The sequence below is a fragment of the Myzus persicae genome, unplaced genomic scaffold (genome assembly GCF_001856785.1).
Source record: "Myzus persicae strain clone G006 unplaced genomic scaffold, MPER_G0061.0, whole genome shotgun sequence".
NCBI lineage: Eukaryota > Metazoa > Arthropoda > Insecta > Hemiptera > Aphididae > Myzus > Myzus persicae.
In genome coordinates, this window is record NW_019103978.1 from 264,854 (window position 1) to 278,668 (window position 13,815).

At 27.9% G+C, this 13,815-nt stretch overlaps 1 protein-coding gene across 1 annotated transcript in view; it reads left to right on the forward strand.

The window, feature by feature from the left end:
* The first annotated feature begins 429 nt into the window (after positions 1-429).
* The window catches only part of LOC111037125 (glutamate receptor 1-like), a 182,551-nt gene continuing 169,165 nt past the window's right edge, over positions 430-13,815 (forward strand). The window contains exon 1 of the mRNA XM_022319501.1: positions 430-588. Coding sequence (XP_022175193.1) covers positions 480-588 — 109 coding nt within the window. The 5' untranslated portion in view covers positions 430-479. The remainder of the gene's footprint in view (positions 589-13,815) is intronic.

The following is a 13,815-nucleotide window of genomic DNA, read 5'->3' on the forward strand; positions in this document are numbered from 1 at the left end:
AAATATTATCTTTTTCTTACATCACCGATTTTGTATTACGGTCGATCTTTGAGACTGCTATAGAGGCTTATGATATTAAATAAAACCAGAGTAGATGTTTATATTATGTTTTTATATTGTAGGATATAGATCACACACCTATTATTATTATCAAACACGAATAATAATATTATAACTGCTGTTTAGCGATAAAATAATTACCCCGACGTGTTAAACTCATGGTACGCCGCCGACGACCCGTGCCTGTTTTATTCGCCGGTGGACGGGGTGGTGTAGCTGCGCACAGCATCGCTCCCTCCCCCCACCCCCCGACCACCGCCGTCGGATAGTCGGCCGACATGTGGCGGACGCCCGGCGAGTTGCGCGCAAAGGTCCCTTTTTCTCCGGCGGCGGCGGCGGCGGCGGCGACCGTACCGTATCACTCGCGCGGCCCGCCGACGACGTCTCTCCAGTTGGTGCGTGTCGTCCGAACCGGCAAAATGGCCGGGCCACGAATTACGCGGTGCTTCGTCTTGTACTGTGTCGCGTTCGCCGCTTCCGCAACCGCATCACGCGCAGACGGCAACGTGTACGAGAAAATACCTCTGGGTGAGTAGCCGGGACTGCACAAAAATAAAACCATCCCCCCCCCCTTACCACGGCAGGTCCCCCCCCCACATCACCACAGACGAGGATCGCCACGCGTTTTCGATTCGTGTTTTATCCGGCAGCAGCCGTGGACCGCGACACGACGACTATATTGTATATTTGAGTACACCTATGTGTTATTATAATAATTCTACCTACCTGTAGAAGAATAACATTTTTTATTTATTATTGCGGATCTCGTCGATTGTTTGACCACCGCGATTTAGGTGCATTTCCACGTCGTTATCCGATCGGTTCCACTATCCGGGTACCTATACCACGTATAGCGATTGTTTGTTAGTAGGTATAACGTGTGCTTTACACATCTGATCGAGGGGACATTAGATAATCGTATTCAAGCAATCTTGGGTGGACCTACCTAAATAGATTTTAAATTGTTATTTTACGATCAAATTCGGTACACGTTTTGTACAATAAATATTATGAATAGGTACCTACTATATATATATATATATTGTAGAGCAAACAAAATCTATTAACACTTCTTCTTTAAGGATGAATTATCATTAAATCACAAATGGTTTTATATTTGTGACAACTCGAGCAAATATTACAAAAAATTATAAATACTGCGTGAGATATTTTTCATAGTATTATATTTAACAAATTACAAAACTATTTAAATTTAGAAATGCCTATAGTAAAATACTCGTTTACTAATATTACTAACAAACGTGTTTTATTATTTGGATTTTGATATTTTTTTAACTAAAATTTAACTATAATTGCCTGTATTTGTGTTTTAAAATAAAAATACTGCCGAACATTTTATTCACTTATATTCTAAAAATCATGCATGATTTTACAATACTTCCCAAATTCAGTAGTCAGCATTTTCTTATTGTGTATAATAATTATTTTCGACATTCTCATGACCCATATTTTATAATAAATCTTTTAAACGACGTAAAAATTTTAAACACGTAACCTACCATAGATTTCGTAAAAAATATAGTATAATATTAAATAACTTATTCGGGAGCAGATTTCGTCTGTTCTAGGCATCCCTTATTGTTTTTTAATTTATATTTGGGCATACTGCAGTGATTCGCACACATACACTCATGCAATACAATATATTACCAGCCGTTAATTTACATAAAATAATAATTATAAAGCAATTGACCTCGATTCTATTTCATTAACTTTTGCATCCCTAATTGTTGTTCAAATTGGACACGAATAACAATGCAATTATGCGTAATAATGAATCAAAAGGCAATAATTAAGGGCGATTAATTAGATTCATTTCAAACAAAAAAATATTAATCGAGCAGGAAAACAACATATTTTGTTTGTGTTTAAATTGTGATTTATTTGATACTCTTCCTTATGTACTCTTTATTTAATAGTTGGATACAAGGGTATTGGACACATTCCAGAACCAAATGGAAAATAAATAAATAAAATGAGTTTACGTCCAGATATTAGCTACCGTACAATACAAATTCAATGTAATGAAGTGTAAACTATCATATTATTGATTATTGAAATAACCAATTTTTATACTATAATAATATGTGCGTAACTATTTTATAATAATTATAATTATTAGATGTACCAATGTAATAATATGTAAATAACTATAATACCTAACTGCCAGACCCTAGTTTAAATGTCAATCATAAACTGTAATTTTTAATATACAAACATAGTTAATTACATACCTACTAATTACTATACATACATATTGAATTAATTTTATTTTTTAATACAAGAGAAAATCATTGGAACTACACGTTTTTATTTAAGAACATAATTTATGTACACATATTTTTTAAATCAATTATGTTGTAGCGTATACAAATTTAAATATTATATTCAACGATTGTTTTTGTTTCATTTAAAAATAGATTAAACCTGTCTGGTTATGAATAAATGTACGGGTTCTAACGTGGAAAAATTGCATTGCACGTGTAAGTTCTCGATATAATTTTCACAATAAAAATGTGTCAATAATAAAAGTTAAAAGAAAAGAGAGCAAGATAAACAAAAAAAAAAAATACTAGTAATACTATTGTAACTGATGACTCGTCGAGTGGTTTAATATTGGTAGTTGATTTTCGTACAATCGACAACGCAAAAGTTTAACCCATCACTATGGTCACGTGGAGTAAATATAATAATCTCACAGTGTGTTTAGTATTTATGTGATTATCAGAAAGTCAGACTCATAATAATTCACAGTAGCTTGTCGTAATAATACTATAATACAATAATAGCTTTTATTTTATCGAAAAATTGTTGTATATTTTTATTTACTACTTGCAAAAACAAAATATAGGTATATACAAAAAAATTAACTGGTTTTCAAAGTTTTAAGAGGCAATCGTTAGAATTTTCATGAAAGTTACAACTGAGGCCAAACAACAAATACAGAACAATAATAATTATTTATACGTTTGAGTTAATTTATTATTGTATTATATTTGTGTACTAAACATAAAAATATATTTATCAACTATTGGCATACTCCATAATATTTGTATATTATACCTTATAAAATCTACTTTATGTTGATGTAAATAATAAAATATTTCAAAATAAGTACTCCATGTAGGTATGAAACTATACTTAACTATTACAGCTGTATTGTAGTATAAATTGTACACTACGTGAGTGCTTCTCGCTTCAACCCTTTAAATCTCTTCACTCGGTCACATAAGTTTACTATACACACTCTAAAATCTAAATATAATATATTCCGTGTAAACGATGTAAACACAATGATCATTCAGCATCAAGCTGTATTACTGCCGATTTAAATAATCAACTTTTTCTTTAAATTACTTTCCATTGTTCCAAAAACGGACCAAAGTAATTTTAATTATTCATCGTAGATCTGAAATTATCTGGGATGGGCTCTTAGTGTATTTTTTGATTCAAACCATCACATTCATTTAAATATTTGAAAATATACATAGAAGTTTACAGTATGTTATCATACATAATATTATTTAAAGACATTTAAAATCACCGATTAGATAAAAATAAGAAAATATATCTACCTATTAAGATTTTAGATTTTTTGTGCTTTGATTTTTATAAAAATATATAAATGAAATATAAGCCTAAAGACGATGGTGGCAAATCGAAAGAAATGTTTTAAATCTGTTTTATCAGTAACACAAAACGGTATAACTCTGGACGCTCACATAAATTCATCGAGAAACGATCTTATCATTCTTTTAGTGGTAAACAACGGGTTTCATATTTTAACGTTTTAAAAAAAAGTGTTTATTGATGTTAAACAATAACATTTTGATAAGAGAAATTAACAAACTCGAATTAATATAAAACAATAATTAAATAAAATAGATTTATTAATCCAAATATTGCTGTAAAAACATTTCTAATTAAAAAATTAGAGTTCTTAACTGAACCTTAAGTGAAATTTAAATTTAATGTTGTCCAAAGTAACACACAAAACATCAGTTTTTTAAACGTATCAATGATATTTAAAACTTTCTTGTATTTATAGTCATTTATAGTGAACAAAATTACAAATTCGTTGAAAAACCCGGTAAAACCGCACTTCAATAAGTGACTATTTTCAGTTTTGAATTGCAAAAATATAACTTTTGAATACAAATCGTTCACTTCCATAATATAAATGTGATCTGGAGGCAGATAATATAGACCAGCATAGTTAATTTTTCGAAATATTTACCGATAATATTTTGTAATAATATTATCAATACTTTTACCAGAAAAATCCAATATAAATTAAAAACTGTGTTGTTCGAATTTATCCTGTAAGTTTGGAGTTACCCCATTATGTGATATATCTTGATTTAATCTTTTAAAACAGACTTTTTAGCATATTATGTTTATACTTAGTTCGTTAGTTGAAATGCAACTATGCAAGTGATTTCAATGAAATCTATTTGACTTTATTTTTGAGCATTCTGTGCTTAAAGTAAAAAATATTATTCGTTTCTAGGTACATAGATCTTCATTATTGTAAAGGAGACATCAAATAATGGAATGATTGAAATAATGAATATTCATTTTTTTTTAATATTCTTTAGAATTTAGATATAATTTGCATAAATATTATTAATTTCAAGTAGTTAATTATATATTTTATTAAAAATGTATTATAAAGCATAACTTTATAAAACAGCTTATGATTGTATTTGATAATGTTATTGAACATTTCAAATAGAAATATAACAATAACATACTTAATATGTTCATATATTTTCATTCTCGTTTAAAATTATTTTATCTTTTAAAAAAAAGTAGGTACCTATTCGAATAAATCTGTAAAAATATGTATAATTGAACCTAAGTCAAGTTCCAAGTAGATGTATTCATATAATACAATGGTCATCCACCACGATTTACCACGGTTAATTAAATTAAATAATATAAGTAAAAATAATGCACACAATAATTTTGGCCTTTCATTAAGGTGTACCTGGCTCTCAGTAAATCCTGATTAATTTCCATGCATAATTGGGTTTTGTGAATCCTGACTTTTCTCTATTCAAGTTTGACCAATAATCACCGTAATTCAATTTGAATTCAGATAAAAACTAACATACCTACATTATATAGGGTTGTGCTCAGGGTTCTGTATTTTTTACAAGCCATTTCTTATGCATGAAAAATGTATGATATCATTATTTATTAATCTTGACGTTTAGGTATTACTGTTCCAGTTAAATTGTATAAAAATATATCTGAATTCGAACAATATTAAAATGTATTATAATAATGCAAATGTAGGTACATACATTCATATAATATATATATTTTTTCCTTCAACTTAATAGCATGGAAATTATTTCATGCAGTATTTAAAATGTAGTCGAATAATGTTACAATATTATAAATATACAATTGTCTATGTATAAATATTTAATACAAATTTAATATTATATAGTAAGCAATATCACTGGTAACAAATGCAATGAGTTTTTAATAATACTTTGATTGATCGATAAGTAAAGCTGAGCATGTCAAAATCGAAATATGTACCTATAATAAAAATCAAACAAAATTTTTACATAATTGCATTAGCTTGTGAAATATTGACTAGCGTTCATAATACTCTCTAGGCGAGGGCGTTTTAAATTCGGATTTATCATCGGCAAAACGAAACAAAAACGAAATGAGCCAGCTGCTCGTTATTAGGTGATTTATACAAGCAACGGATCGCTACATAAATTCACCAGTCAAGTAATAAAATCAAAAAAACGGTTCCCATTTTGTTACCTATCCCTAACACATCGGGCGTGCTACATTTTTATTGGTCGTCATTATGACACCCGGACACAAAAGCGAAAATAATTAATCCAGAATGGCCGTAGTTGACGATCGAATAAATTTTCCGTTTCAAACGGTACCCACTCTGAGAAAAAAAGTAACGATTGTTAACTCTATACATAGCATATTTTTGATTGTTAAATGAACGTTTTACGTTAAATTTTAAAGTACAGAATAATTAGACGAAAGGTACTATCATAAAACTGAGGTACTTCAAATATCTATCCGTGAAGTACGATGACCACTTATTTTTATGTATCGTTATGGATTACGAAAAAATCAAAATTAAATGCGTCCAATTTAAACTTACGGAATAAAGGTCATGTAAACATTTGATTGTAATAAGCTCCACAAAAGTTACGCACGCGTCCTACTAAATTTGGCTAAAACCCAAATGGTTTTGTGAATATTTACAAGCGAGCGTAAAGTTGTTTACAACCGGCAATTGCAATGTTCCAGAAATTGTAGGATCGTGCATTCCGTCAATTTAACAAGCAAATAAAAATTTGGTATCCGGTGTGAATTATCTCCTTATACTCTCATTTAAAAAAAATATATATGATGGTATCACGTACATTAGGTCTATCCCGGTTATTGTTACCGTGGTACTGGTTGCCACTTCCAATATTGTTGTTAATTTCAATGAAAAATTAAACACAGAATCCGGTCAGTATACACCAAGTTTCTACGCACTCGATTTATAAAAACATAATATTAATTTATTGTTATTTCACTACTTGATAAATCAACACTTAAAATTACACAAATTCATCTCAACAACTCAATTTAAATATTGGCCTTGTATTAAATATAATAATGGAAAGAGGTAGATGAAAGAAAAAATTATAGTAGAAACCGAATTAATGTCAAATATAAAAGACAATAAATCATAAATATGACGATACCTGTGATAGGAGGCTGCCAAAAAATATCTTTTTAAAATACTATTATAAAATCAACAATGGTGAACGTGTCACGTGACAATAAAAGTCTGCGGCTAATGGCTGAGAAAAAAATGGAATATGAGGTAGCTGTACTGTCTGTACTTAAGTATTATTTGTATGAACTTAGAAGTTTTAAATATGATATTTTTGACTCATATAGGTACCATACAATCATATTGTTAATAATTGTTCAGTTGAACTACCGATCGAACAAAACAAAACTTACATAATTATTTCGTGTATTTCTATAACTGTATTATTATAGTAAAAGTAGAATAATCGAGGACAGGAGATAACATAAAAATAACATTTTGGATTCTACCAATCAATTATAAGAATGAAGAATAAAAAATACAATTATTATTAAACTTATAAACATGAACTAATATAATTATTATCATTAATATAAATGTAAAAATTAAATTGTAACAGTAATTCATGTACTTGTAATAGCACTTGATGTGCTAAAACATTTTAAAAAGTAATAAATAAAAAAAAAAATATTTATTTAATTTCATTCGGCAGTATTACATCAATATTGTTCGTTTTATTATTTATTTTTTTGACTTATAAATTTCGTATGGAAATCAGTTGTCTCCTAATATTAGTACTAATGGAGTATGATTTTCCTGTAAGCCTTATACTAACATTAGTACTTTGTACCTATAAGGACTACGGACTTTCCATATTAAATGTTTAATTATAATAATATGGTCAAAGCAAATTACATGATTCGAATTTGTTAAATATTAACAACATTTAACCTTAGTATAAAATATGTTGATGAATAATTATAAATTTATCAAATATTTTAAATGTACATATTTTAAAAACTATTTAAATTTAATTTTAATCAACCACAGTTGTAGGTACATTACTTTCGAATTTAACTATAAGCTTTAACTATAACTCGTCAGCATTTGTCTTATACTGTTTCTAAACTTCTATAATTATTATAACTAAATATGTATTCTGCATAACTTATATATGATGCATTAATTAACCACTACGTTTTAATTTAAATTAACGAAAATGTTTCAAGCTAAGCTTATAAATGGTTAAATATTTACTTAAATAATGTGCACCGTGTAGTTTTATTTTTTATTTTTACAAGTAGTTGAGTTTTTAGAATAATTTACCTAACTTGATCTAAAATTTTATGAACATGGTTAACATATTCCGTTAATATCATTCGTATCAATAATATAGAATCCCCAATATATAAATAAGAGAGAAAATCTCCATTATTTCAATTTTTTACATAGAAACGTTGACTAACTTGTTAACATCATGAGGTAGTCGATCGAATATTAAACAATTTAAATATTATAAACTATTAATAATTCTTCAAGTTATATTTAAATGTATTATTTATTGAAACCAAATTGATCCACATTGATTCTCCTTATTTAATTAAACAGTATCTAGCACTGTCTTATTTTCTAATAGTTAATAATTAAAATATCACAAGGTATTCTAAGACACAGAAAACGAAAACAACCCTTAGTCCAATATAAATTGTATAATGTATATGGTGTGGAGAAGAGGAAAAAAGTATCCACCCTAATCCTATTTATCACATTGCGGTGGAGGCAGCAATCAGAAATGAGGGTTGAAAAAGCCGAAAGCGTACAAAAGCGCAGTAGGGGTTGACACAGCCCGGGCCGCGCGAAGAATAGCGTTATTTTCTCGTTATTTATCGCGTCAAACTCGACTTTTCCCAGCCCACTTCCCCTAACAGCCATCATCCTTTTCGTTCCCAAACTTCTATGCACACAAGGGTCCTGTAGACTTCAAAACGGGATACCCAACATCGATTACACCACAGACTCGAGCATTACATACTCTCACACGCACACGTTTGTATACATATTTCACGGTCTTACTAACTGAAACCAACCACTTATAGTCCCCAAGCGACCGGTATAACGGACCTAAATATAACGTACTTTAGACTTTCATGTCATTTAAAAAAAAATCCAAGGTATTTCTCCGGAGAATCACTACTTTTTATAATATTTTCGGTATTCTCAATTAGATCGGAATTTTGTGGTTGAGAAATATGAGGGCCCCCTCCCTAACGTAATTTTTAAAATATGATATGTGTTATAGTGTTAAAAGGTGTTTTAAAGTAGATATATGTATACATAAATATGAAAATAATATAAAATAAGGAGCTTAGAAACAAAAAAAAAAGAACAAGTTTATAGAATTTTCGTTCAATCTTCAATGATACTTGAAAGCCACTATAAATATTGGATATGACGTTTATACGATAAAGGGACTTTTTCAATTAAATAATAGCATACTGAAGAACATATTTATAGTCTTATCATAGCCCATAGTTTTTAAATGTATTATTAACAATATCAAAGACTTGTAATCACTTTACGTTAAAATAATTAATTTTGAAATTCAGGGAACCTGTGATGGAAAAAACCTTTATGAATTAAACTAAAGTGGATTTTATAAAAAAAATGTTTAAATTTCAATGTTTATTTATGATTAAAGTATAAACAAAAATATATAATAAATTTAAAAAAATATATGTTTATAGTAGTTACAATTATTATTTTTTCTTCATATTTAGTTTTATCACTGTTTGTGGTTTAGTTTTTTTTAACCAAATCAAACTGTTAAAATAATATTGAAGAACTCTGAATACATTTCTACTAAACAACAAAAAATAGTAATTGCAACATAAACTTAATTAAGAAATCAGCTCAAAAGAAATTCATAAAAGAGAACAGTTATTTTCTTTAAAAAAGTAATGTAATTTATGCTAATTGAAAAGACCTTGGTTGGATTCATATTCTAGATCTATGAAACTTAATAATCTTCCGATTTTGGACTTAGTATTATATAACATTAATATTAACGATACTGGCTAATTCTAATATCCATAACGTAAAGTCATACTAATATGTATGTATTCTAATGTATGTTTCAATTACAAACTAATTGAACATTTAATATTTACATGTTTAGTTCTAAAATATAAGATAAAAATAAAATATATTTTTACATCATACATAATTATAACATTCAAAATCGTTTTTAAATTATTTGACTTTTAAAACACACAGTGTACCGCAGAGATCAGTGAAGCAAGTTCTAAACACCAGACTGGTGTATCGCTTTTTAAAATGAATTTTAGTTATTCATTAAAAAACAAACAATTATATTATTTTTAATTTAGGTCAAATGTAACAAATTACTTTTATATGAATATTTTAATTTTAAGAAACTTTTAAATCGATTTATTATTGATAACAGGTCAACAATAAATCTCAATATGTTTGCAGAAGATAGACACATTTATAAATACTGAATATCTAGATATTTTTGATAATGATTGTGTAATACCTGTATGCATACATAAATACTGAAATATTTCCCTACATAACTAAACTAAAATTTCAATTAACCCGAAATTGTTTGTTCTTAACAATCTTAACCAGGCCGTTGAACTCTAACCCGATAATTCCGATCAATATTTGTTTTTAATTTTTCAGCTACAGGTCGAGGATTACAAATGGGTTTTAACAAAATACAACTTGTTAAATAAATGGAAACGATAATACATTATATTATGTTTATTTACATCGGAAAATTGACTCATGGGTAGAAGGTAGTTGATTGCAGTACGCGTCACGAAAACGGACGGGTAACCACTGCGCGCCATGTGGCATTTTCTCCCTAAACCAGTGGTTCTCAACATTTTTGTTCCGTATAGTTCTATTTTCTGCAATATCGCTTACTTATTGTATTTTTGTACAGTTTACCAACCATCGACCAAAAATTGCCACATGGCGTGCTGTGGTCATCCACACGTTTTTATGACGCGTATTTTAATTAAAATAACCATTTGGTAGGTAGTACATTTTTAGGTAATAAATATCATTATTTTAGAAACTCAAGATATATAAATCTAATTGCTTGCATTTTAAAATTATGCATAATATTTGTAATATAACTCTAAGCTCTTACTAACGATAACCTAGAGTCCTAGAGTATATCTACTATAAACGTTAACTAAGGATTAATAGTATTATTATTATAATATATTGCCCTTGAACTTAAGAACGGTTCCTATAATATATGAACCTCGGGTATACTGAGCTCCATGTGTTAGATGAGTTTATAAAAATGCATACATATGATAAAAACTTCAAATATCATAATTATAACTCCATAATTTATACCAGCGACTTTAGCGAGTATAACTTTCAATACAATTTTAAACAACAAAGGTATAGTGCAGTTCATCTGGTATAAGTAATTTATAAAAATATGTTTTTTAATATCTCACATAATATATATTATTTATTTAAATTTAACACGCCGGAGGGGTAAAGAGTACAGGAAATATCATAAAAACTTAAATCTAGTGGTATACAAAAAAGGAAAATTTATAGTAAGGAAAAAAATAGGTGGCTTAAGAAATATTCATAACAATATTTTTTTAATTTAGATAGAGAGTCAAAACAAAAAATCAAAATTAGGTATATCATTACAATGTTTTAAAAGTCGGTACTCCGAACTATTTGCAATTAAGTTACTTGAGTACTGAGGAACCAGAATATGTAATGGATACTCTATGTAACAGTCAATAAATAAATCAACTTTCTGTACTTTATATGCATGTGTGCTAACTTTTTCCACTTGTTTAGATAATTTATAATTATTTTCATCTGTAAAAACACACTAATTCATTGAGTATCACTTTTTTCAATTAAATAAAATTTAACTACTTTAAAAAAGCTTATTAATTCCAATGTATGAGACAGTTTTATGAGGATAAATTTACCATAAAAAAAAATAATAAATAATTACAAAATAACGGCGGAAAAAGAAAAACCATTATCGTGAAAATGTAAAACATCGCTTTATACAATCTAAATTCCAGGGAGTTTTAAAGCAGTTAAATGAACCGAGGACATATCAACCTCTCCCATTATCCCTCTGAAATACAGGAAGTATATTTTTATCTGGCTCAGAACGTTCGAATATCTAAGCCCGGACGTAAACACTGTACACCAAAAGGTTTAATAGGCACATATTATATCTAGTGGTATAATTAACAAAGATGTCCGAGATTCAGTGATCACCTTCGATATATTAACGTGTGATGGAATTTTAAAATTTTTTCTTACCTATAGGTATTGTTTATTTTTATTTTTTATTGTTTTAATGCATTTTTTTTTTGTATTCACAATGATTATAGGTTCATTGTCGGTAATACACCAATTTAATAATATTATAATCTAAACATATTGTGCATTAAAGGAAATTTTAATTGACTATCGATTGTAAGTATCTGTCTAACGTGATTTATACTTAGATAGTGAAAGAAATAACTTTCTACATTTATACGTGGCATTAATAACAATAATATAAAATATCAATACTTTAATTCGTAATATATTACAAGATATATTTGAACAATAAATATTAAAATATATGAATTTTAAAAGTGATCATAATAAGATAATACAAATAGCCAATAAATAAATTATAATCATATAAAAAAGATTTGAATTCCCATCAAGTGACCTATGATGGAAGAATCGAGTTCCCGTCGTTTATTTTTTTAATCCCACGTTTCGTAAGTTTATCTTCGTTAGGCATACCTATAATTTTCTTTTATTACGTTTTGACTTAGAGATGATTTTACTAGAAGTTTTAAATATTATTGTTCGATTTGTTAAATTTGTGAGATTTATAGAAATTATATTTTTAGTATTGAGGTAGTAGCCAATATAATTATATTATTTACATTATTCGCGATTATATTAAATTAGTTTGTGGATATAAGTTTCATTTATTTATTTGATAAGTATATTGACTGCTTTTGTTGAAGATGTAAGATTTCTTATAGAGTTCTTAAAAGTTTTGTTAAAAGGCTTATAAATTATAAATTAAAAGTTTTTTTTATATTTGGGTGACATTACGATTTTAAAAAAGTCATTAGAACCAATTCATTTGAAAGTAAATGTGGTACGAATAAATCACAATATATTAAAATATATGGTAATTAAACTAAACACATTTTAAATAGAATATAATGTTAATAACAGTTATTGTATTATGAACATTAAATTCAATTGAAGTATACAACATAACAATGAAATTCCAAAAAAGTTATGTTCATTTTTAAAAAAGTGCAATTGATAGACTGGCAATAAAAAGTTAAGTTTTTTCATTACACATTTAGGTTTAAGTATGAGTAGTTTCGAATGCTTGAAGATTATTTATAGACTTCATTTTTAAAAAAATAGTCAAGTAGAACATAACTCATGCTTTACATTTTTTCTATGTAGAAGATAGATGTACAAAAAATGTGTCACAAAGAAACTAACCAGTTTTTACAATTTCAATATAACTGGAAATAGGAAATGTTTCTACGACTGTATATGTTACTATTATTGTTACAATAGTTTGAAAAACTAACTAAATAATTACCTATAAGAACACACAATTAATAAGAGAACGAGCAATAAATCGGCAATTTAAATATTGGAGATAATTTTATGGGTTTGGTTATCTAGTTTGGTTTCATCGCTACATACATTGGTCACATATATTTACCATGGGTCAATGAAACTTATTTTCATAAAAGGGCATGACAAAAGCGTGTAATATACAATGGCAAAAACTACGTTTTAAGACAAATGTTTAATTAAAGAACATTTATGTAATTAATTATTACTTATTAGGTATTGTCTAAGCAATTTAGTAATTATACTTAATTCATTGAAAAAATAAACTCTCCCACATGTATTTATATTAAGAATTTGCTTTAATCATTTATGTAGGTATATCATTTAATCAATAAATTTATTAATAACCAAAAACTATTTGGATCTTAAGTCTAAGTAAACAAAATTGTTGAATGACGTCGAAATCATCCTTAATATGTAAGTTGAAGATGATTTAAGTAGGATAG